At 43.9% G+C, this 23,250-nt stretch overlaps 1 protein-coding gene across 1 annotated transcript in view; it reads right to left on the bottom strand.

Moving 5' to 3' along the window:
* NEURL1 (neuralized E3 ubiquitin protein ligase 1) overlaps positions 1–23,250 on the bottom strand; it is a 59,853-nt gene that overhangs the window by 33,939 nt on the left and 2,664 nt on the right. Inside the window, exon 3 of the mRNA XM_010007924.1 lies at positions 20,561–20,882. Within this exon, the coding sequence (XP_010006226.1) occupies positions 20,561–20,882 (322 nt within the window). The remainder of the gene's footprint in view (positions 1–20,560; positions 20,883–23,250) is intronic.

The raw sequence follows: 23,250 nt of genomic DNA, 5'->3' as shown, positions 1-23,250 counted from the left end.
ATTAGTCAATGTCAGGCCCTGAGCAACATGAAAAATTGCAGAAATCCATCCTGGCTGTCACTGGAAATCAAAGGTCAATCTCAAAAACTGAGAGACTCCTTCCAGCCTTGGAAGGCATTCACATTTCAAGACTACAAAGTGTAATTGTCAAAGATCTGCACGTTCATGTGAAACAGGAAGGAAAAATAAGACCTCGGACAATGGGACCCTGGAGTGGTGAAGGAATCGGGCTTTTCCAGGGAAGTCCTTTGCCAAAATGTTAAAATAGAATCTATATACACAATAGATTGGAAAACACTGGCAGCCAAAAACGTGTTAGACAACAGGATTTCAGATTAGAAACACTGGGCAGGTTGTCCCATGAGCATGCTCTAAAATAATTTACAGATTCTCCAAACTGACAACATTAGTGTTCTCTGTAATGGCCCTTTTGGAGGGGTTCCTACTTCTGCTTTGGGCATTAGGGCTCCCTCGTCTCCATTCCCACAACCATCTGCCTCCATCTCATCCCGTTCTCCTGTCTCTCACTCCTCTTGATCCCACCCCTGACCACAGCTTCCATCCCACTGCTCCTTCACCACATCTGTAGTCACTAACTGCACCATGTAAACAGATTGTGCTTTAATTGTGCTCGAGAGTGAGAAGCAGAAAGTCAGGCTCCCCAGCTTCTATTTCTATCCTTTATCCTCCTTGCAGAGCCTTCAGGAGGTCATTTCATCTCTGTGATCTGTGACTCAAGTCCTCCTGCAAGCAGCTTGCAGAGCTTTGAACACCCCCTGGGGATCCACGGGGTCCCAGAGCCCTCAGTGACAGATCCCACGCTCGCCTTCATTGTTGAAAAGTTTTAGATGTTACAAGGGAGAAAGGGCCTTTCTAAGAATTTATCTGGGGAGCAGTTGGCCAGCAGCCAAACTTCTCTGGAAATCTGTGAAGTTTTAAGTAGGAAACATGGCCTGTAAAACTTTAAATAAATCCATTGTAGACTGTGTAGTAACCAGTGACAGTCACTTGCAATCCACCCCATCCTTGCTCTTTCAGCAGCCTTCTTGTGCCTGAGCACGAAGGGCTTTCAACATCCCTGTGAGCCTTCCAGGGCCACAGGGGCCTCTTAGTCCCTACTTTTGGAGAAAATCCTAGGATTAGCTCTCCCTCCCCAGCCAGCTCTCTGCTTTGAATTCTGCAATGGCCAAATATGTCGTCACCACCCAGGATCTAAGTAAAATCAAAGACTATGTCTGATTACTCAAACGCTCAGACCTGAGTCTCTGCTTTAAGCAGGTACAGACAGAGGTATCTCCTGGCTCCCCAAAAAGAAACACAAAGCTCTGGTTTAAATGCATTTCTGCTCGATCAAGATGATGCTGAGAGACTGACAGAGAGGAGACACTTTGCATAGCTTTTAGGTGCTTCTTTGTTGAGGGCATCTACTGTCCTATCCTGCAGTACTGCAAATGTGTTTCCCAACATGAGGATCTACCCTGGTCATACCTGAATGTTCTCCTGGTAGATCATTTTGCAATGGGTGATGGACTTCTTGCTGGCAGGCAGAGTTCTGGTCCTGAATCTTCTGCCCACATTAAAAATAAACAGAGTAGGTACGATCTACAGAATTCTAGGATGCCTAAAATTCAAGCACATCACATCCTACTTGGATTCTTACTCCTTGCATAGCATGTGTTCAACTGGAAATGTTTCATCCCACATGAGCAAGGTGAAGTGGGAACATAGTCTGTAAGAAGATGCTTGTCTTCACACTTGCTCCTGCTATAAGAGCCACCCAGGTGGGACAGCCTGAATATTTCCACATGGCTCCAGCTCTGCCCAGGATCACTTGTCAATGCAGACTGTCTCCCTGCCTGGGACTGCAGAAAGGGAGGATGGAAGGAACCACAAAAGCAGGCTGCTGCATGTCCAATAGGAGGAATCAAGAGGTATTTAAGCGTTCAAGGGAATTGCCACACTTCCCCTTACACAGAAATTGCATCTTGTGCATGTTGCGCAAGGCAGGGAAGCACAGGGCCAGAAGAACAGTCCCATGACAACAGAAGCAACAACAAATTCACTCTTCTCTTTTTTCAGGTCCTTAAAGTATTGTGACTACATAACCCATAAGAAATAAACTTCCTTCACAGTTCTACTTTACTTTCAACATGAATAATTCTCTGTTTTTAAGAGAAGCAGAGATGAGGCCTATTCTCCTGCATCATTTTTATTCTCTGGGTGTGCTGAAGGTCCAGCTGAACTCCTTGTCCCTCCCAGGGTCACAGTGCCAAGGATGAAACTGAGCAGCAGGGACAGTTGATGGTCACTTTCAGCTGTAGCTCCTCTTCCAAAACTTAACACTCAGGTGGGCAGTGGACAGCTTGCTCTCCCTGCTCTCCAAAGCTTTTCAACAATTCCTCCTTGCTGTCTGCATGGGATCCACAGTCCTAAGTGAATTCCCTTTTCACCTAGACTCACTTATTTCAATATAGCACTGTCTAGACAACTCAAAAAAAACCCCAAAAAAACCAAAACAATGTATTACTTTCCTCCTGCTTTTCACAAAAATGGTGAAAACCCAGAAGATTTCTGATCTTTCTGCAGTGTTTTTTGGCATTTTTTTGTTTGTTTGTTTTTATACATACATATATTTAGAAAGAGCTGTAAATATTTATATAGAGATCTTCAAAAAGCCATTATTACTTTCAGTTAGTGAGGGGCTTTGTCTCACCATCAAGATTTCTACAAGAGTAAGTACTTTAGCTTTACTCAAACTACTCTATGAATAAAATGGTCACTGTCCTACCAGATAGAAAGCAGATACTATCCTGCCTCCTCTTGTAAAGCAAACACTGTGCCTCAGAAACCAATAGCAGCAGTTATGAAAATCAAAAGAACAGTCCTTTCCCCCTGCTGACCTCCATCCACTCTCAACATTTCCTATAACTGGGAAAAAAAGGTGACACTGCAAAATGTCTTATCGAAATTTTGCTGTCCCGGGAGCCTCCACAACCAATCCAAAGAGGCAAAGTACTTAAAGAAACCAGATTCTTATGGGATTTCCAGCTTCCACTACCAGATCTCAGCAATTACATAGAAGGCAGACAGCATCTCCCCTTAACAGGTTTAAAAATTAAATGACCAAAGTTGTGTGGGTGCCTAAACCTCTTGCAGGAATCCCCCAGTGAAGTCTGGATAGGGAAAAGCCAGCCAGCAGGAACAGCATGGATGCAATCGTAATCTATTCAACTTCTATGCATCCTAATTTTCTTTAAAATAACATTTTCTAGCATTTTTCCCACCAAATACTGGAGATTAAGTAAGCAAAACTCCTTGACATCTGCATGAAGATATGTGAACAAGAGAGGAAACCCATGTGTCTTGAAGCTACCAGCAAACCAGCATCATCAGCACCAAGGTGACACTTTGCTCAGCACTGGCTGGCCAAGGACTTTCAGTTCAGCATGGGCCACTCCAAGCAACACATGAAGCGGAAAAAGGACTTTTCCCCTCAACACTTGGCACAGCAGTATACTAGCTATATAAGCATAGACAACACACACAGAACAAATTAACTTCTCCCGCTCCACTGGCACCCAGAGGTGCTCTGGGGAGGCTGCTGCGCTCCCGGCCGCAGCGCCGGGGCAGGTGGGGACGCGCACGCCGGGCAGAGCTGCTGCTGCCGTGGCACCCAAGCCTGCGGCTGCTTTTCTCCTCTGCATCCATGTCAGCTCAGGGGTGGGAGCTCTAAAAATGCTGATATTTCTGCTTCTCCTTGTTTCCATCAGGGCCAGGAATAACAGGAGAGCGGACTCTCCCACAGCTCCTCCTATCCTGGTACTGGATGTGGCCAGCGGCATGAAGAGTGGGGGCTGAGGAACGTGCTTGAGTTACTGAACCAAATGTTTTTGGTGCCTCTGGGTGTTCCAAGTTAAGCTCGGACTGCATTGCACTTAGCTTGCATGCTATCCAAACTAGCCCAGCAGGGCCTAATCCTGATGAATAGCTGGGTAGCTATTAAAATTGTTTTCCTTGAACAGCTAAATGGAAATGTGAGGGCTTGACGCTTGAGCTAGCATTTAGAATGGACTCAGGTAATCAAAACACCAGATCACAGAGGGCTGGGGGTTTTGGAGGAGCTGAGATTCAATTCAGCTTTGAACATTTAGCTCATTACAGCAAACAATTCCCAACCCCAACAAATGAAACTAGCTCCAGCTCCTTACAGAGACTGGCTGGACCTGATCACACGGGTTCACACTAGCTGCTTATACCTTTTTGGCCAGCAATGCTTCTTGTGCAACCTAACACCATCTGCCTGTCATTCTGTCAGGTCACCTCAGGATGCCACTTGGAAAGAAACACGTCACTGGTCATCTCTTCCTGAAGACATCTGAGCTGCCAGCATCCTGGATCCCAGCCTTCTCTCCGTCCAGGCAGCAAACATCCAGTACAAATTTAGACCAACAAACAGCACAAAGGCAATTCCAGTACCTGCAAATTATTTTCCTGTTACTAAGTCTGGCTCCTACTAACAGTCTAACTTTCAAGCAATTTTTAATGCCCAGAACACATACATTTCAGACAACCTCCTGTTGTGTAATATGAGAAGAGCTGGACAACAGGTAATCCAGGAGTTAACTGAGTGCAAAGCAATGAGAGCCCTAGGAAGAACGTCAATAAGATCTGCATAGATCTGATGTACTGCATAAGAGCTGTGACTCAGACTTCACCTAGGGAATGCAATCGTAATCTATTCAACTTCTATGCATCCTAATTTTCTTTAAAATAACATTTTCTAGCATTTTTCCCACCAAATACTGGAGATTAAGTAAGCAAAACTCCTTGACATCTGCATGAAGATATGTGAACAAGAGAGGAAACCCATGTGTCTTGAAGCTACCAGCAAACCAGCATCATCAGCACCAAGGTGACACTTTGCTCAGCACTGGCTGGCCAAGGACTTTCAGTTCAGCATGGGCCACTCCAAGCAACACATGAAGCGGAAAAAGGACTTTTCCCCTCAACACTTGGCACAGCAGTATACTAGCTATATAAGCATAGACAACACACACAGAACAAATTAACTTCTCCCGCTCCACTGGCACCCAGAGGTGCTCTGGGGAGGCTGCTGCGCTCCCGGCCGCAGCGCCGGGGCAGGCAGCAGCAAAGCCTGTGGCTGCTTTTCTCCTCTGCATCCATGTCAGCTCAGGGGTGGGAGCTCTAAAAATGCTGATATTTCTGCTTCTCCTTGTTTCCATCAGGGCCAGGAATAACAGGAGAGCGGACTCTCCCACAGCTCCTCCTATCCTGGTACTGGATGTGGCCAGCGGCATGAAGAGTGGGGGCTGAGGAACGTGCTTGAGTTACTGAACCAAATGTTTTTGGTGCCTCTGGGTGTTCCAAGTTAAGCTCGGACTGCATTGCACTTAGCTTGCATGCTATCCAAACTAGCCCAGCAGGGCCTAATCCTGATGAATAGCTGGGTAGCTATTAAAATTGTTTTCCTTGAACAGCTAAATGGAAATGTGAGGGCTTGACGCTTGAGCTAGCATTTAGAATGGACTCAGGTAATCAAAACACCAGATCACAGAGGGCTGGGGGTTTTGGAGGAGCTGAGATTCAATTCAGCTTTGAACATTTAGCTCATTACAGCAAACAATTCCCAACCCCAACAAATGAAACTAGCTCCAGCTCCTTACAGAGACTGGCTGGACCTGATCACACGGGTTCACACTAGCTGCTTATACCTTTTTGGCCAGCAATGCTTCTTGTGCAACCTAACACCATCTGCCTGTCATTCTGTCAGGTCACCTCAGGATGCCACTTGGAAAGAAACACGTCACTGGTCATCTCTTCCTGAAGACATCTGAGCTGCCAGCATCCTGGATCCCAGCCTTCTCTCCGTCCAGGCAGCAAACATCCAGTACAAATTTAGACCAACAAACAGCACAAAGGCAATTCCAGTACCTGCAAATTATTTTCCTGTTACTAAGTCTGGCTCCTACTAACAGTCTAACTTTCAAGCAATTTTTAATGCCCAGAACACATACATTTCAGACAACCTCCTGTTGTGTAATATGAGAAGAGCTGGACAACAGGTAATCCAGGAGTTAACTGAGTGCAAAGCAATGAGAGCCCTAGGAAGAACGTCAATAAGATCTGCATAGATCTGATGTACTGCATAAGAGCTGTGACTCAGACTTCACCTAGGGAATAAAGATGATGCAAAGATGTGTTAAATGCTTTTCATTTCTCCTTATTTAACCTTTGCTGGTTGCATCAGGACAGTGCATCCCAGCTAAATGTGTTCTGTGTGCCCAGGGGAAGCAAGGCTCAAGCACTGCATGAGGCTCTCCAGAATGGTTTAAGAAATTTGGAGGCTACATAGCATATTCCATTAAGTTGAAGATCATTATGCAGAGGCCTTTGATACTCAGTGTGAACTACGGGGATGGAGCTCCTCTCTTTCCAGCTCAGGGTGGTAAAAGGCACTCCATGCCTTTGGGGGAACCTCCATAAGTCACAGGGGCTCCCTGGTGATAAACCACAGGTCAGCCATAGCAAGTCAAGGAGGGCTTTTATCAGCTCTTCCTGCTCTGGTTGCTCACAAATGAGCTGCAGAGGCAGCCCCACACCCCAGCCCATCACCCCAGCAGCCCCTGGAGGGACATGCACCCAGCTCGGTGGCAGCACCGGAGCCAGAGCTGCGGCAGCGCACGGTGCAGGGCTGCAGAGCCTGGCGTTCAATGAGACCTGACAGGTCCCACTGAGCTCTTGCATGTGGAGAAAGAGCCCGGGGCCCCCAAGCCAGGGACAGCACCTCCACTCTGCCCACCCCCAGTGCAGCCAGGGCATGCAGGTTCCAGTATTTGGATTATCTCACTGCAGGCTGGCAGGGACCCAACAGCACGAGCATCATCCCATCTGCAAGAGTGTGAGGCTGGCTCACAATGCACTTCTACCCTTGGCAGGGGGGAGGGAGTGGGGGCTCACACACTCTTCACTCCTCACTTGTCATCCCCAGACTTAGGCTGCTTCTTCCTCTGCAATCACCTAAAGGTGAGGAGGACTTGAAAAACATTACACTGACAGTGCTGTCAGAGCTGCGGATATAGGACCTTCCGCTCCACGCCAAGCAAACCCTCTGGAATGGTTTGGACACGACAGGTAAAGTGTATTTAGATGTTATAGATAAGTGGTACATATTTGAGACATCTGAAAGTTATTATTCCAGGCAGTTTCTAAACAGAGAATCGCAGTTGCATAGCCCCTTAACTCCGAGCTGACAGGCAGGATAATGATTTAAATTATTATTAAACATAGGCTCTGTTTTAAGTGGATGGAATTCAACATCATGGTAGGTTTGGGGGATTGGGGGTGTATTGCAAAACACAACATTTCCAATTGCTGGAGCTCTGATCTGTGGGAGCTTCTCCACCAACACCAAACATCGCTGTTCATGCTACAAAAACAGCAGCTGTAGAGATCCTCAAAAGCCAAGATCACTCAGCTATCTTCTGGATCATTACCACCCCCTCTAATTGCAAGAACTTTGATTAAGAGAAATGCCTTTTTGAAAGCAAAACATTAAAACTTTTCACAGACCATAAAACAGAGTTCATCAGTGAATCATCATTATTTTTTAGAATGCTTTTGAATTGTAAGTGATTTATGCTTCCACGAGTTCAATAAGGTTATGTTTATTATGCTATCACTCTGTTTTTAACAAAGAGTACACTGAATTGTTCATTATAAGTCATTTGAAGCACAACTATTAGGTTGTATTAAATCAGAGTACTACATTTGTTTTGTCTGTGAGAAGTTTGTTCTAACGTGGGGCTGGTACTCCTGCCCTCAGCTCCACCCCAGCTCCCTTCACCCTGCAGACACGTTCAGCAGAAGCTGCCATCAGAGCAGGCTTTGTACCCCTACCATAAGCTGCCTTCTGACACGCCAAAGACACTGCCTCCATACTGAAGCCTTTACGCAGGCAAAGCTCCAACAAAACCAAACCCATCTCGTATGTGGAAAGGAGAAAGGGAAAGAAGAATTAATTTATTGCTTATTCAGCATGTTTGTCTCTGTGTCATGAGCAAGCACCCAGGCAGCATCTCCAACCTACAGCATCCTCATTTCCCAAATGGGTAATTCACAATAATGCAGGCGAGAGAGCCTCATCTCTGCTTGTAGCATGAAGACGCAATTGGGCCTAAAATACAAACAATCACATCTTGACACTTAAGGGAAATTACATGGCTGATTATTAATGGATGAACTTCACAAAGACCACCCATTCTGCTCAGCGTCTTATCCTAATTATCCTCACCAATAATGCCTAGAATTGTTTGGAAATTTTAGCGGAAATTGAGTTCGCTCTCCTAAGCTTTAATAACCGTCGTGCCTAGCAGGGTAGGAGCATCACAGCACAGCCTTTGGCACATGCAACACAATAAAAAACGGAATCATGAAACAGGAACTCTGCCAGAAATGCACACACAAGGCACAGAATTTAAGCTAAGGTAAGGCACTTCTGGTGGACCAGTAGCTTGGCTTACCCACTTGAGCACACAAGGAGTCCAATAACTCAGAGGAGCTGAAACCCACAGTCCCCTGTCAGGAAGAAAAGCATTGTCTCCACCTGTAAAAAGGAGGCACTTGTGTGCTTTGTCCCAGGAAGATAAATCTGAGTCTGAATCAGGGCCTGAATCCTTTACTACTAAATTATAAAGACATTTTTGGCCCCTTCCTGTTAACTGTTACTTATTGATCTGATGTACTCATACCAGCGTGTAAAGACTTTCCCCTGGGGGCTTAGTTGCTTTCCTGCACAATTAAATCCTAATAAATATTCTTCCTTCATAAAATTAATGGACTTATCTCTGTCTGGGCATTTTTTTTCTCTTTTAATGTGAAAAAAAAAATATATATTACTAGAGCTCAGTAGGAAGCAAACAAGCAAGCTAAAATCCCAAGTGGGTATTTAAGCTACTACTGCCCTATTTGAAGAACCCAAGAGAATCACAAAAGGAAACTGCTACAATCAATAGAAAACATGGAAATGGCTCCTTAATCCTCAAGCTGGGCATTGAATTTGTGCAGTGCCAAACCCCATGGGGCAGGCTCAGGGACCTTGCCTGCCTCCTGTGACCTGGAAGAAGCAAAGCCTGCTCCTTCCTGCAGCCCTTTCAGCTCTTTTCAGCACATCCTTCAGAATAACAAGTACAATGGCAAGTGGAAGCAGGATTTCCTAAAGTGTTTTACTTCCAGAGCCTCTGTGCAAGGGAAGGGAGGCCACCTCATGCCTCCAAGCCCCTCCTGGCCACAGCACATGCCAACGCAGAAGAACAGAATGACAGCACCCCACTCTTTCAACGGGCAGCCAATGTTGTCCTGCCCTCCAGATAAACATGTATTGACGAGAATAAAAGGATGTTCAGGACCCCAAAGAGAGTATTTCCGACTTACTCTGGTCTACTTTTAGTAACTCCAGATAAGCTACTGACTTAACCAGTTGAACCCAAAAGGATTCAAAACCTATCTGTTTGAAACATTTCAGGATAGTCCATTTTGGCAGACGACATCAGCACAATATGGCCAGTTTGAAAACCTGTCATTACTAAATTCTGATGTCCTGGCACAAGCTGATAAAGCCACTGTGTTCCCTCTCCACCTTTGACCCAAGATCCTTAGTCTCTAGATAAATAAACCCTGCCAGTTTCTGTAGTCATCTTCATGCTGTACAGCCAGCAGGGAATCAACTCTCCAATGATGGAAAACCACAACAGTAAAATTGGTCTGGGATATTCTTTGATGTCACCTTCTTTTCCACCTGTGGCACTGAATGACAGAACAAAAGACAGGTCTTCAAACAAAATCACTGCAGCTTCAACCGATTGGCTTCACAGCAGTTAGGAAAAGGATATTAAATATGGAGACAGCGTTGCAATCAGTTTTTCTGAGGAAATAATAACCTGGGAAATTCTGACTCATGATGATTTGTGATCAAGAACTGTGACTGAGATACCAAAAAAAGGAATTGAATCAGATTTTCATGGCTGTGTCAGAATGATTTCATTCTCATAATGTAACTGGGAAAGCTTTAGCATCACAGAGGCATTTTTAGAATGACAGCAGGATATGAAGGCTGTGGCAAAGAAGAAAACATGATTATTGGGCTGGAGAGACTGACAGTGAGGAAATATGCAAAATAACTAAAAATACTGTAAAATAATACCTTGGTCAAATAGCTGCCAACTGGAATACCCTGAGGAGGGGACAGCAGTTGTGGGCATTGGGACTGCTGGCTGCAAATATACCCCCCATGTGTTTATGCCAAAATAACCAACAGTGAAACATCTCCAGGACTGTGAACACCTCCAGGTGAAATTGTTTTTAGGGTTCCTCAAGAACAGTTGGAGAAGCTGCTGTCATTCACTGCTGGTTCTCACCCTTCTGCTAAGGGAAGGAAGAGTGGGCTGTCTGGGCTTGGGCAGTCACACAGCTCCCCTTCCTCCAAAACACCCCTTCAATAGATCTATCAATTTTTCTTACTAACAGACTTCAATAAATAACTAACTATATGATGAAGAGAGCTGCTGCACAAAAAAAGCAGCAGGTATTATCAAGAGCAGAACAACAGGTGACAATATAATTCAGGATGTAAGAAACATATCTGGCTCAGGTATGTCCTCATGTGTCATTTTTCTCCTGTATCTTCATGTTCCCATTGATAGAGTGTCAGTAGTGTGTACTTGACCTGATAAAAGAGCTTACTTATCTTCAAGGAACATGCCAAGCGTCCACAGTGACCCATGCAAAACAGTTCAAACACACCTAATACCCTGTGCTGTCCAGATAAAGCAGGGGGAAAAAAGAAAACCAAAGCCTTTTGGTTATGAATTACCAACACAAAGTCAAAATGAGCCAGTGATTTACAAGTGTAAATTGAATCCTGTATGCATGAAGAAACCAGGTAAGAAAAGGTCATTATTGTATCTTGGTCATAGGGTTATTTTTGCCTTGACCATTGATATAACCTAATCTCTGTTTGCTTGTCCTTCTTCCAGCACTTTCAGACAGCAGTTCTACCTGGTTCCATGCTTTCATCTTCCTGCTCTCCTCATGCTTCTGGACCCCTTCCTAAACCTTCCAGCAGATAAACTAACCATATTTTCCAGGAAAAGCAAGGATTGTTGGTAGTAAACCTCTCTTCCTCCACTCCAACTTAAGCAATGTGTTCCAACCTCTCCTCTTCAAGCTCATCTCTCCCCTCCTCCTCCTGCAAGAGTCTTTGCTTCACAGAAAAACCATTAAGCACAGAGCCTGCTCCCTGCATAACCATTGATTACTGATTAACAACAGACTGCTGGTTTTGACCTAGCAAGGTCTGCACAGAACCCAGTAGCAAGCAGATGGTGAAGAAAAAGATCCAGCAAAGCACTTAAGCACATGGCTATCTTTAGGAATGTGAATTAACAGATTTACTCAAGAGTACACCTGATTTCTGGCACACTAAATACAATTACATGTGGGCAAGAGGTGGGTAAGTAGTTAACCATCCTGTCAAATCAAGGCCCTGCAGACTATGCAGTCTTCTTTTCTGAGCAACTGAGAATGGGTAAACTGTCCAGTTGGGAACTACATACCTTTAAAGAATGATATTTCACTTCCCACTTGAATTCCTCCTCCATCAGCTTTTGCCCCTTAGCCTGCCAGCGCCCACCATTAGATTGTTCCTTCAGCTCTTTTGTGATTATCTGTTTTCTATGAAGCACTGGTCTTTTAGGTCTCACTTCCAAAACTGAAGCACTAGAAATTATCATAGAAATAGTCATAATAGTAATTATGGCCCAAGACCAAATTATTTATGTACTTCTCCTGAGTAAGGCAATTAGGCTGAGTTGAAATTGCCAGTCCCTGCAGCTCCACAGTGAAATTCTCCATCAGTTCAGTTCTCTTTCTCTCCACCACTGACCTTCAGTATGAAGACAATTCCCTTCTACCTGGCTGAGCGGCATCACAGTCAAGATCTGCAGATTCTACCATGTCAGGAACGAAGCAATTAAAAGTGTTTTGACCAACGCAGACAATATCAAGGCTCACCTCAGACGTGAGCATACTCCAGTGAACAGAGTCATTGAATCAGATCCAGCTGGAACAAACCAGGCCTTAAAAACAGGAGCAGAAACCAACAGGACTGGAGTTTTTGTCACAAGTCATGTTGGGATAACTGAGTGCTCTTCTAGTGTCTGTGAAAGGCTCAGAAGGGTGATGGCTATTGCCTACAGATACAAAAGAAGGCAAAGAAAATCAACCAGGGAAACAACACTGCAGAGTGAGAAGGAAATGTAAATGTCTGTGGAAACACATAACTGATCTCCTGTTCCAGTTAACACTTACATCTCAGAGGTGCTGGGGTCCTCTGGACTTGGGCATGCAGAGAAAGAGGGAACACTCTGCACTAAAGATTTTGGAAGCTTCAGATCTTTCCATGCAAGTGGTGCAGCATGTATTGGCATGGTACCAGCATGGGAATAGGATTATTGGATTCTAAAGGCTTTTTCCCTGCAGTGGTCTTTATCCTCTTAAAACAAAATAGAGCAATTAAACATTATTTTTTTTTTCCTGAAGATAATTAATTGCCTGTGAAGGGTCACACCAGTGGCCAGATGCATCACAAGAGATTTTCATCTTCTTAAACACAGCAGCCAAACCCAGTGGCACAAGCTTTGATTCAGTGGCCAGCAATCTGATTTATCAGTCTTTTATCCCTAGCTACATCCTAAAATTTTACCAATCTGAAAAAAGTTGAATTTCAAAACACCTCCCACTAGACAAGGTTGCTCAGAGCCCCATCCAGCTTGGCCTTGAACAACCTCCCTGGGCAACCTGTTCCAGTGTCCCACCACCCTCACTGTAAATAATTTCTGCCTAATATCTAATTAAATCTACCCTCCTTCAGTTTGAAATGTTTGCCATCCTTCAGCCACTTGTGAACAGTTACACAGGCCCAGGAGGCTTGTTTTTCCTGACAAAGGTACATGGAAGGAGAGGTCCTGGCTTGGATAAGCACAGGTTTCCTCAGTCAAAATGCTTTGTTTCCCTCAGGACAAGCCAGGCAAGGTCTGGAGGAGCTTCTCCTGCTCAGTGTTTGACCAAAAAGAAGACATGAATGAGCAAAAACCTGGGGCTAAATTCTGCTCACAGTGTAAAACCAGAGTGACACCACAGGTGACTCCAAGATTAGGCTGATAAAACAGAGTAGGACAGAACTATAGGTAAGGGTAGTGCTATAGATAAGGATTTGCAGACAGAGCCCAAAACAGCAGTTCTGCTCATACTGCTTGGAGAAACAGACTTCAGAGTGCAAAGCAATGTCATTTTTAGCTGTGTTGCTGATATGTATGGAAAAGTCAATTTAATTTTATTAAAGGTGTCAAACTTTTTTAATAACCCAGACACCTACAGGGATAACAAAATCATCTCCTCTCTATGGTAAATTGCATATTCAGCAGCTGTGATACCAATTAGATGTTGAAATGACAAAGTGCTATCTCACACCAGCAGAGACATACTGTGTTTAGTTTTATCACATAAGCATTGTTTAGCAGTCATCTGTCATACAGGCTTAAAGGTAAGGGCCTCCACAGCTGGAACAGCTGAAATTGCAAGATTACCACAATAAATTGTTAACACTTTTACCAGATGATCTACTCAGTTGACATCCAAAACTCACTTCCAGCTCCAACTGTCTTACACTGGAGTAAATATACTCTTTTTATCAAGTTATAGCTTTATCAATTAAGAAGGAATTAGCTTTCAGCATTACAGCCCAAGGTTTCTAGAGTTCAAAATTCTTGCTGAATATTTTTTGAGACAAGTATTAAGAAAATTGTAAAGGTTCATTCCCTGTACCAACATATTGTTCTCCACCTTTTTAAGACAGAGATTTATTACTTACAGAATTATAATAGGAACCACATTAAATAAACTAAGGAAAATACAATTATATGTAGCATTAAGTACCAGTTAAGGGAATGTATTAAAAAACAACATAGATACCTTATCCTAACAGTTTAAATAAAAAAGCCACAACCTTTGCTAACATTAGGAACTCTCTAAAATGTTTCTTGAAAAATACCCTGTTCCATTGGTGGTTTGTTACTATTCTCTAAGGCCCAGTCTATACTAGAAACCTCTGTAACTAACTATAGCTGTGTAATAAATTGAACGTATATTCCATTATTCCAGTAGTTTATACCTTTGCTAAAAGAAAAAGATGGTCAAAGCCCTTTTAATTGTTTCCAAACTACAGGTTCCACACTTCTGATAAAAAAAAAAACCCTAACCCCTATCTTGCAAAGGCAAGATATACTTCTTAGAGTAAACCAATAATATTTACCTCCTTAAAGCAACATCTAAATCAATAATCACAATAGATATTTAACGTGAAGAAATACTTTTTTAACACAGAGGCCTATCTTGCAGCGTCAGCATCTGAACTACAGCACACACATACCCATAACATAAACACCACTTACAATTGTCAGCTTTTATATTTCCTTGGGCTTCTATGGGTAACATGAAAATATTATATATAATATAGCCTCCTTTGCCTGTGTTAAGAACAATATTTCAGCTTATCAGAACTATAGGAGCTTTATAAAGCACAGAATTTATTTTTCACTGGTCATTCTGCCTCGTTACACTCTTCATATTTCCCAGTCTGGGCAACAATAGCCAGACTAATCCCTCTTAAATTTATTCCTGCCCAGGTTCACTTGCAGGCTCTCCTGACTCCGACAAGGATACTTCTTGGATATAACGTGCCCAAGAGCACACTATGTGCCAGATTTTGTCCTTTCTGTTCACCTGTAGCAACGCCTCAGCTCCACGAGCACACTGAAAGCCATAGGCAGAGTGACCAGCAGCGCTGGTACAGTCTGTGTAAGGCACAGCCTGTGTGCAATTTCGTAATTCAACACTTCATCGAGACCCGGTGAGGGGTGAAATGCTGATCCCTCAAAGATCTTATTTTGCTTGGCATCTGGCTGTCCTGACTTTCTTGGCATTTGCCATTCAGCTGCAGAGACTGAGCAGCCACTGCTGCCGGCACAGGCTGCAGCAGGGCCAGGGAGATGCCGCCTTCCCCTGCCAGCCAGCCCAGACTCATGGGCACAAATTCTCCACCTTTTACAATCAAATGCAAAGAGAAGATTAAAAAAAGCCACTGCATTCATGCTGCCAAGCCCGGCTCTGGTTGCTTGAAAGTGCTGTGTCCAGCAGCCTTAGCATCACAAGCCAGACAGGCCTGGAAGGCAGGTAGGTAGACCTTCAAACACAAGGAGCTGCCTTTAAGCTGTGGGCTAACTTTTGTGTACCTACTGCATCTAGAAAACTACATCCCTCCAGAGGTTCTAAAGCAAAGCAGGGATTAATTTAAATGGCAAGAGACAAGTTATTTACTGAACTGTTTTCACATTTTTACCCGTGTTAGAGAGCTTCCCGCAGCTGCCACAGAGACAACAGCTACAGACAATAAAACTTTATGAGCAATTTAAACTCCCTCTCCCCTTAGGAGATGCGGAAAAACAATGACAACTGACTGTTTGCAGGTCGTGTGTATCTTGCCTTCATCAACTAGGACTCTGTTTAAACACATATTATTCTTTTCCATCAGATAGTCACAGGCTTCTACAGAGGGGGTAAACAGTTTATAGCTTCCATTTTCAACAATACAGTATAAAAATACACTGCAGTCACATTTGATTATCCAATTTTCTTGAGTGCAAAGCACTCTCAGCAGATCTGTCTCCTTATTTGCATGTGTCAGAATAGCAACAGAAATGGGATTCCCGCGGGCAATGGAAAATAAGTTTTGCACTTGGAAAATAAAATAGTAATAACCACACGGTAAAACTGCAGATGCATGCGATAAAATAGATTTATCATCAGCCTTATACCATTCACATCTGAAACTTGCCCATAAATCCACCTCATTTGAGGCTTATTTAATGTTTCTTCTAAAGGTGCCCTGGAGCCAGAGATTCAATTTACCTAAGAACTGACGGGTGAATAAAGAAAAACCTGTTTCCTTCTTTCCCTAAAAAATGTGGAACTTCCTTGTCAAATATGCATTAGCTTGAGTTCTGAAATGGGTACATGTGCATTCAAGATCAGTTCATATTTTGAATGTTGATACTTTGCAAACATGAAGCAATAAGAAGCTAGGAAGGGGATCCAGAGAAAGAAAATATTTCCAAATATCTAATATAATATATAGAGTACTGCCAGGTAATTCCACTAGGATCTGTATATGTATTTATGACTCAAGTATGTATTTATACTGTTTCTACCTCAGTTAAATCTAATACATGCACATTCAATACACACGCATTTAAAATTTTCCCAGTTGGCAAGGCCTTGTAAGTTTTTCATATATTTTATATTTACAAGAGGTGGTGAAGCTTTGCTTTCAACAGGTGCCTCTCAGTGTGCCAATCTAAATAAAATTATCCTTGGTTTTCCAAGTCTGTGCTGGTAAAAGATTAAGATTACTTTGAAATACTGCATGAATGAAAATACAGATGGATGGCAGAAGGGCATGAACAGAGTAATAAGCAGTAAAGAGGTCTGGTTGCTGATCATACTAGTAATAAATGGGACTAGGGAAAATTAAAAGACCATTCCTTACTTTATCCCACTGAAAATACAGGGTGGCTAGAGGGGTATGTTGAAATGATAAGTTCTTTGCAGTCCCATTTTCCCATACTTTTAGAGCACATCCATTGTGCTTTGAAAGAAAAGACACTAGATGTTAGGACCAGATAACCTTCATAGGTCCTTTCCCATCTTAACCATTCTGCAACCCTGTGCTAAAATGTCACTGCCAAAAGCAAAGCAAAGCAAAACAACAAAACAAAACAAACAAACAAAAAAAGGGTGGCGGGAGGGCGTGCAGTTTTAAAACAGGCACCATACAACAGGTAAACCTGCAATTCCCCACCAAAATGTACAGGACAATGCTGAAAACACACATGATGCTTTAACAGACACATAAATGAGGAAAGTTGCCACCCTTGCTGTCCTGCAATGAGTCCACAGAAAGTGTACATTAAATTCTCTTACTCCATGCCAGACTCATTAGCCAAGTGGCTGAAAGAAGAAGACTAATGTCAGACAACACCATTTGGTCCTCACGAGCTGCCATCCTTCCTCCAGGGCTCTGAACACCCCAAGGATTTAAACTCCTTTCCTTCTCTTTTTTGATACTTTCTTATAGCAGTGAGGCAGCAGATTGCTTATATTCCATTTCTCTCTTACTCTTTTTTGAAGTGTGAATGAGCATGTGTGTATGTTGAAGTGATAACATAAGGCTAAGCCACATTTCTAGTAAATATTACTTTAAAGTATCCTGGAATGTAAAAGTGCACTTGTGCAAAACTAGCTGCCCAAAAAGGGAAGCAGAGCTGTAAACCATCCTGCCTGCAAGTTGAACTTATCGGCAGGACAGTCACTGAGTAAGGGCATGTTCACAGGTCATGTAAGCCTGCATCTACCCTGAAACTCATCCCCTAAAACACAGAACATGCATGCACTCCACTGCAACAACCCGCCCTGTGCCACATTGTGGCAGGAAATCAGCTGAGACCTCCTGGCCAGAAGAGACAAGATGCCCGGATTAATTTAAGCCTTTTCACCCCTATAATGTGGGTAGAGGTGAGGAGAGCAAGGAGTAGCCTCTCTCACCTATGATTAAGCCTGTGAGCACTGCCAACCTCATTGCTGAAGCCACCTTCAAGGTGGATTTAAGCCACTCTCATTTTGACTCACTCCAGCAGTGACAGGCAAGACCAGGTCCAGACTCACTTCCTGACCTCCCCTCAGCTGAGATGCAGTGGACCATGCAAGCCCTTTTTACTTGCTTCAGAATGAAATCAAGCAGGTAAAAAAGCTGCTTAAAGGTCTTTGCTTCTGAACATACAGCAAGGACAGCTGGACATAGGAACATCTGCAACAGCCGCATAAATGTGTGCATTACCCGTGGGTAATTATCAGTAAGGGTGATACAAAGGATAAAGCCATAAGCAGAAGAAAATTAAAATTAAGGTACAAACCAGCTGTTTTCATCCATAGGTGGAATTTATTGATGCTGGAGTGTTGTACAATGCCTGTGATGCTGATAGAGAGGAAGGCAGGACCAAGCTGGGCAAAAAGGCTGATTGCATCCCTGCATTGGGTGACACTACTGTACAACCTCTGGCAAATCATTCAACTCTCCCAGGTTCTGGCCTCCTTTTGTACAAGTCTCTATTAAGTGTGTAAGACAGGAACAGTGTCACTAGACTTGGTCATTGCTCTGCTTTACTGGGTACCTGATTTTGGCCAGAACTGTTACTGAAATGCAGATAAGCAACACAAAAATGGGAAGTTTTGGAAGTTGTGACTTTTGGGGATATAAGTACATACCATGCATTCACCTGCAGAGCTGGGATCCTGCAGTGACACAAGAATTTCTGCTTGCATGTCTTTCATTTGGGCAAGTCTAATTTTGGAAGTGGTGTTACATTATTGGGAAGTGACAAACAGAAAGACAGTCACCAGGAGTGGTAAAGCTTTTGGTCCAACTCTTGGTGAAATACACACAAAAGAAAATGGAGGCAGGTCAGAGGTGCAGTATGACCCTGCAACCCTGCAGTCCTTGGGCAAAAAGCAAGGCTCAAGAACAAGGAACATGTTTGGGACTGGAAGGGGAATAAATCACTGAACTGGAATCTGAAATGCTACACTCCTCTGTTCAACATACCACTCTAGCATCCCCAGCCTCCATCAGATGCCCTGCATGCCATACCAGGCTGAATTCAACCATATGTTTGTAGCTAAGCTATGAAATTCATTTGTCAAGTCCTGGGAGTTCTTGGCAAGTTATCCTGTACTCTGTATGTGTGGTCTGCTACACTAAAACAGGCACGCAGAGCATTGCAGTGGGTATATCTATAGGATCCAGAGGCAACTCAGCTGACAGTTTCCCTGCTCTGACTTGTAGTGCTTATGAATGGAGACAGAGAGGACTCAACTTGAAGATGTTTCAGCGCAGTTGCTCGGCTTAAAGCCTGCTGAAGGCTGCTGGGATGAGCTATAAACACGTATCTGAGCTCCACGCCAACTGTGTAAACTCAGAAGCTGCCTCTTCATTCAGGGACTTCATACCCACCAGAGTCCAGAGCTGTTAGGCCAGAGGCAAGTCAGTGGCTGGCAAGAGCCACATATTCCTTGTGACAGGATGTAGACGATGCTAGGGCAGCGCAGGGGCAGATGACGGATAGGAAATGTTTTTTGGGGTGTTTTGAAAGGAAACACATAATCCAGAGTTATGGGCCCTCATTAATCAGGTGGAGGAGTCTCAAGGTGCCAAATCTTGCAAGAACAGCTGGGAGGACTTGCAGTAATTTGTAAGCTCTGCCTAACTGAAGCACTGGCGTGACATTTGCCCAAATTCCAGATCCTGATTCAAATATCACCACCTTGGCCTACAAACTGTTGCCTAGTAGCTCTGATTCAAGCTGATTCACAACAAACGATAAATCTTTCTTCTCCTAAAAGAAAGCAAAAAGCTGCCGAGAAATTCTTTCATTCCTCTGCCTTGTGCAATCTAAGGCTGGTAGTTCGTGCAGCAATAGGAGGTCAGTCCCATTTCTTCACCTCCTGAACACACATCTTCCCTGCCATGTAGGATGCTGCAGGCAGTCCTGCCACCATAGTTTTTTAATACAGAAAGCAGTGCAGAAAGGAAGCAGAACTGTCAGAAAGGTTTTTATATATAGCATGAAGATGTCATTTTAACAGAGATTATCAGATTGCATGACAGGAAAAAGCCAGGATCTCTCTCAGCCTTGTAAGAACATCTCATCTTCAGAAGGAACTTCAGATCATAAAGGTCAGCAGGTACCACCTAACCATTTCCATGGTGAAAAAAAGACCTATGAAACTAGTTACACAGAGAAATGCTGTGATTTGTCCCCCGGGTGACAATGCAAAGCCAACTTTAAGGCTGTATGTTGACACCTCTGGACCCCCAGCAACCCAGTTGCCTCTTAGAATGGATCACTGAAGACCCTCTTCAGTTCTTCTAAGTTGTATAAACTCTAATAGCCACTAATAGCCCACTAAGCCAGCCAGAAAATCATAATAGTGCCATTCAGGAAGGATTTATCCATAACATTCAAAATGCATTTCCCCACTTCAGCAAGGGGAAAGCAGCAAATGAGATAAAAAGGAAATTTTACAAGGTATATGCCACACTCACGACTATGCTCTGATAGAGCAACACCTCTGAGCAGAGAACCATTCTAGTGCCTTGCTGTAGCAGTTGTTTCCCACCTCCCACTCACATATTTACATGCTAAGTTTCAAACTCCTACTGATCCAGGCTGAGGTTGTGAGAGGCCCTGGGGAGGAACAACAATCATTTCCCTGTGCCTGTCCCAGCCTGGTGCAAGGGACAGGCAGCATCAGGCTGGCCTGTCTCCAGGGACAGCTCAGCATCATCCCTGCACATTCGGAACCAGGTACTCACCTAAGAGCTGCACCCCGCGGGTGAGGCCGTAGACGTCAATCAGAGCCCAGAGGGGCTCTGCTGTCCTCACCCCGCTGAAGAAGAGCATCGCAGCAGAGTCGTTCACCCGATAGAAAACCCGTCCCTTCTTGTCCACCCAGAAGGCTATGATGTTTCCCTCATTTGCAAACTCTTCCGGCAGAGCCTTGGCCCAAAAACCGCTCTGGGACACCAGGTCGGGACACGCGTACTTGGGCAGAGTGTCAGGGTTAATCCTCGATGGATCCTTGGAAGTAAACCCAAGTCGAAGGGCCCCACTCCAGCAACACTGCTTTTTAGTGATCTGCAAAGATAACAGCAGCAAGAACAGAGATTGGCACTTGAACATCTCCTTACCTGCTACTCAGGCCATCCAGCACCAACTGCAGATGAACCCACAAGTTTTAGGAAACCATTTTACCCACCAAACACTGCTGCAGCTTTTTCAGCTGCAAGCAGCAATGCTGCACACTTAGGATACAATGCACATATTAAGAAGAAAAATAAATCAAATTACTTCTATCCAGAGAGGTGAAATGTAATTACAGCTGCATGTTGACTCATTTCTATTTCTAGGGTAATTCCTTAGGGTAATTCCCCTTCCAGAGGATCTGAAGGGTGCAGGCAGCAGATCCTAAACACATGCAGCACATCCAAAACACCACTTAAAAGGTCACTTTCTTCCCATGGAAACAAGGAGTCTTCCAGGGTTAAATGTGATGCCCAAGATGGAGATGATGCTCTTGGAGAATTTTTTTCTCTCATTTTATTGTATGAACGTGCAGGGAATTGTTCCTTTCAAAGGGATCAGCCTGCCAGCATCCACACTATGAAATGAAAGACCTAAGGATGCTAGATCCAATGCTGATGTGGGGCCAGGACAGTTCCTGTAGGCCAGTTGACACATAATTGGTGTCTCTGTTCACGCACTGAACCTGCAGCAAACATGAAAGCACTTGAGATAACCCTCTTCCATCAAAGCTTTAGCAGCCTCGAGCAATTTCACTCATGGCTGCAGGAAAAGAGCAGAAACACGGATAGGTACCACCTACCAGATGTCACATAAAACTTGCTACCTTACTGTAATTTCTTGCTCTGCCAAAGTGCTGATGGCTGAGGTAAGTGGCAATGCCAGAGACTGGACTGTCCAGGACTGCAGGACTTTGTCCTCAAAAGCCTGGCAGCTGCCACTTCATATCCCAGCTTGGAAGCACAGGTTTTTCACCAAGGGATTTTCCAAGACATTTTCTTTGGAAATCTGAATTCTCTTCTAATCACACTTGTAAATACTGCATTTTTCTTTCACATGTTCCTCGCCAAGGCAAATCTGGAATGTGTGTCCTTGGGAGCACAACAGTCTCAAACAAAGATGTTGTTCAAAGCCTACAGATTCTATTTTATAATTAAAGCATCAGAGAGAATAGGTCTGAGCTTCAGAAAAAAAGTTATTGACAGATAGTTCCTCATTTAGGTGAGTGCTGCTTTTTATCCCTACTCTGTCCAGACTCTGTCCAGGTCAGCACCTAAAGTGTTTACATGAAACACTGGAACATTGACCTCAGTCCCAAGAACCACGGGTAGTCTCTGCTTGTGGGATGGATGCTGGTTTTGCCCCAAAAATTACTGAAGCAGATTTGCTATTTTATGTGTCTGGCCAGGATGGGATGGGGTCATACATGTTCCCGGTGGAAGGGGGGTGATGGGGCATGCACATGCCAAAATGGGGGATATAGGCACACTCCAAGAAGCCTGGATTATTTATTGCAGCAAATTAACTGCAAGCCCTAAAAGCTTTTGGGTCTGAGATAAATATGGCCTCATTGTTATTTGTACAATTTACTCTTTCACAGTCTCTTGCCAATACTTCACAGCAATCACAGGCCACATGAAGTAAATATTCATATGGTAATTGAGGCTGCACATGTTCCATATATTAATCAGAACCTATAAACAGTTCTCAATACAGTCTGACCACAGGCAAACTAATATCCAAATTAAAATCTAGTATAAAGCCTGCCAAGAATTAGACACAGCTGGACAAAGGGTACACAGTTTTGCTAAAAAAGGCAATGGTTAATGGGGACCAAATTCTCTCTTCAGCAGCCACTGCTAGCAGAAAAGCTTTAGAGGTCCACTGTGTACCAGAAGGGAGGAAAAGACATAATCTGCATCCAAAATGCTAAGCCATGGTTGCCTCCACAGAGCCAGGCTCCTGCTCTTGTGCCACAGTTGACAACCTCAACCCACTCCCTAGCAGTGCCCTGTGTTACACAGAAGAAACCACGCTGGGACATGCATCTCAGAGGCAAAGAAAGAGGAGATTTTCCCAAACCCCACACAGCTCTGGCTGCCTGATGGCATTCCCAAAGCTGCAAAGGAATATCAGAATAAAATCCAAGATAAAACACCTAAGAAACAGAATGGTAACTCCTGACTTCTTTATTCTAGTTTTTCAAAGGGAGTTTAGACTTCATAGGACCTGAACGATTTGGTTCCTGGTTAGTCTTTACCTGGTAAGGTTTAAAACACCATTTTCTACAGGCACAGACATTAATGAGGCAATTACAGGACGGACTTATGAGAAAAGCAAAGATGTTTTCACATTTCCATCCACCCCTAGAGTGCTGAAGCCTGTTGATCACTCCCATGAGACCTTCCCATTAGATTCAGCA

The sequence above is a fragment of the Chaetura pelagica genome, unplaced genomic scaffold (assembly GCF_000747805.2).
Source record: "Chaetura pelagica isolate M959 unplaced genomic scaffold, ChaPel_1.0 scaffold531, whole genome shotgun sequence".
Classification (NCBI taxonomy): Eukaryota; Metazoa; Chordata; class Aves; order Apodiformes; family Apodidae; genus Chaetura; species Chaetura pelagica.
This window is presented reverse-complemented; position numbering and strand designations above follow the sequence as displayed.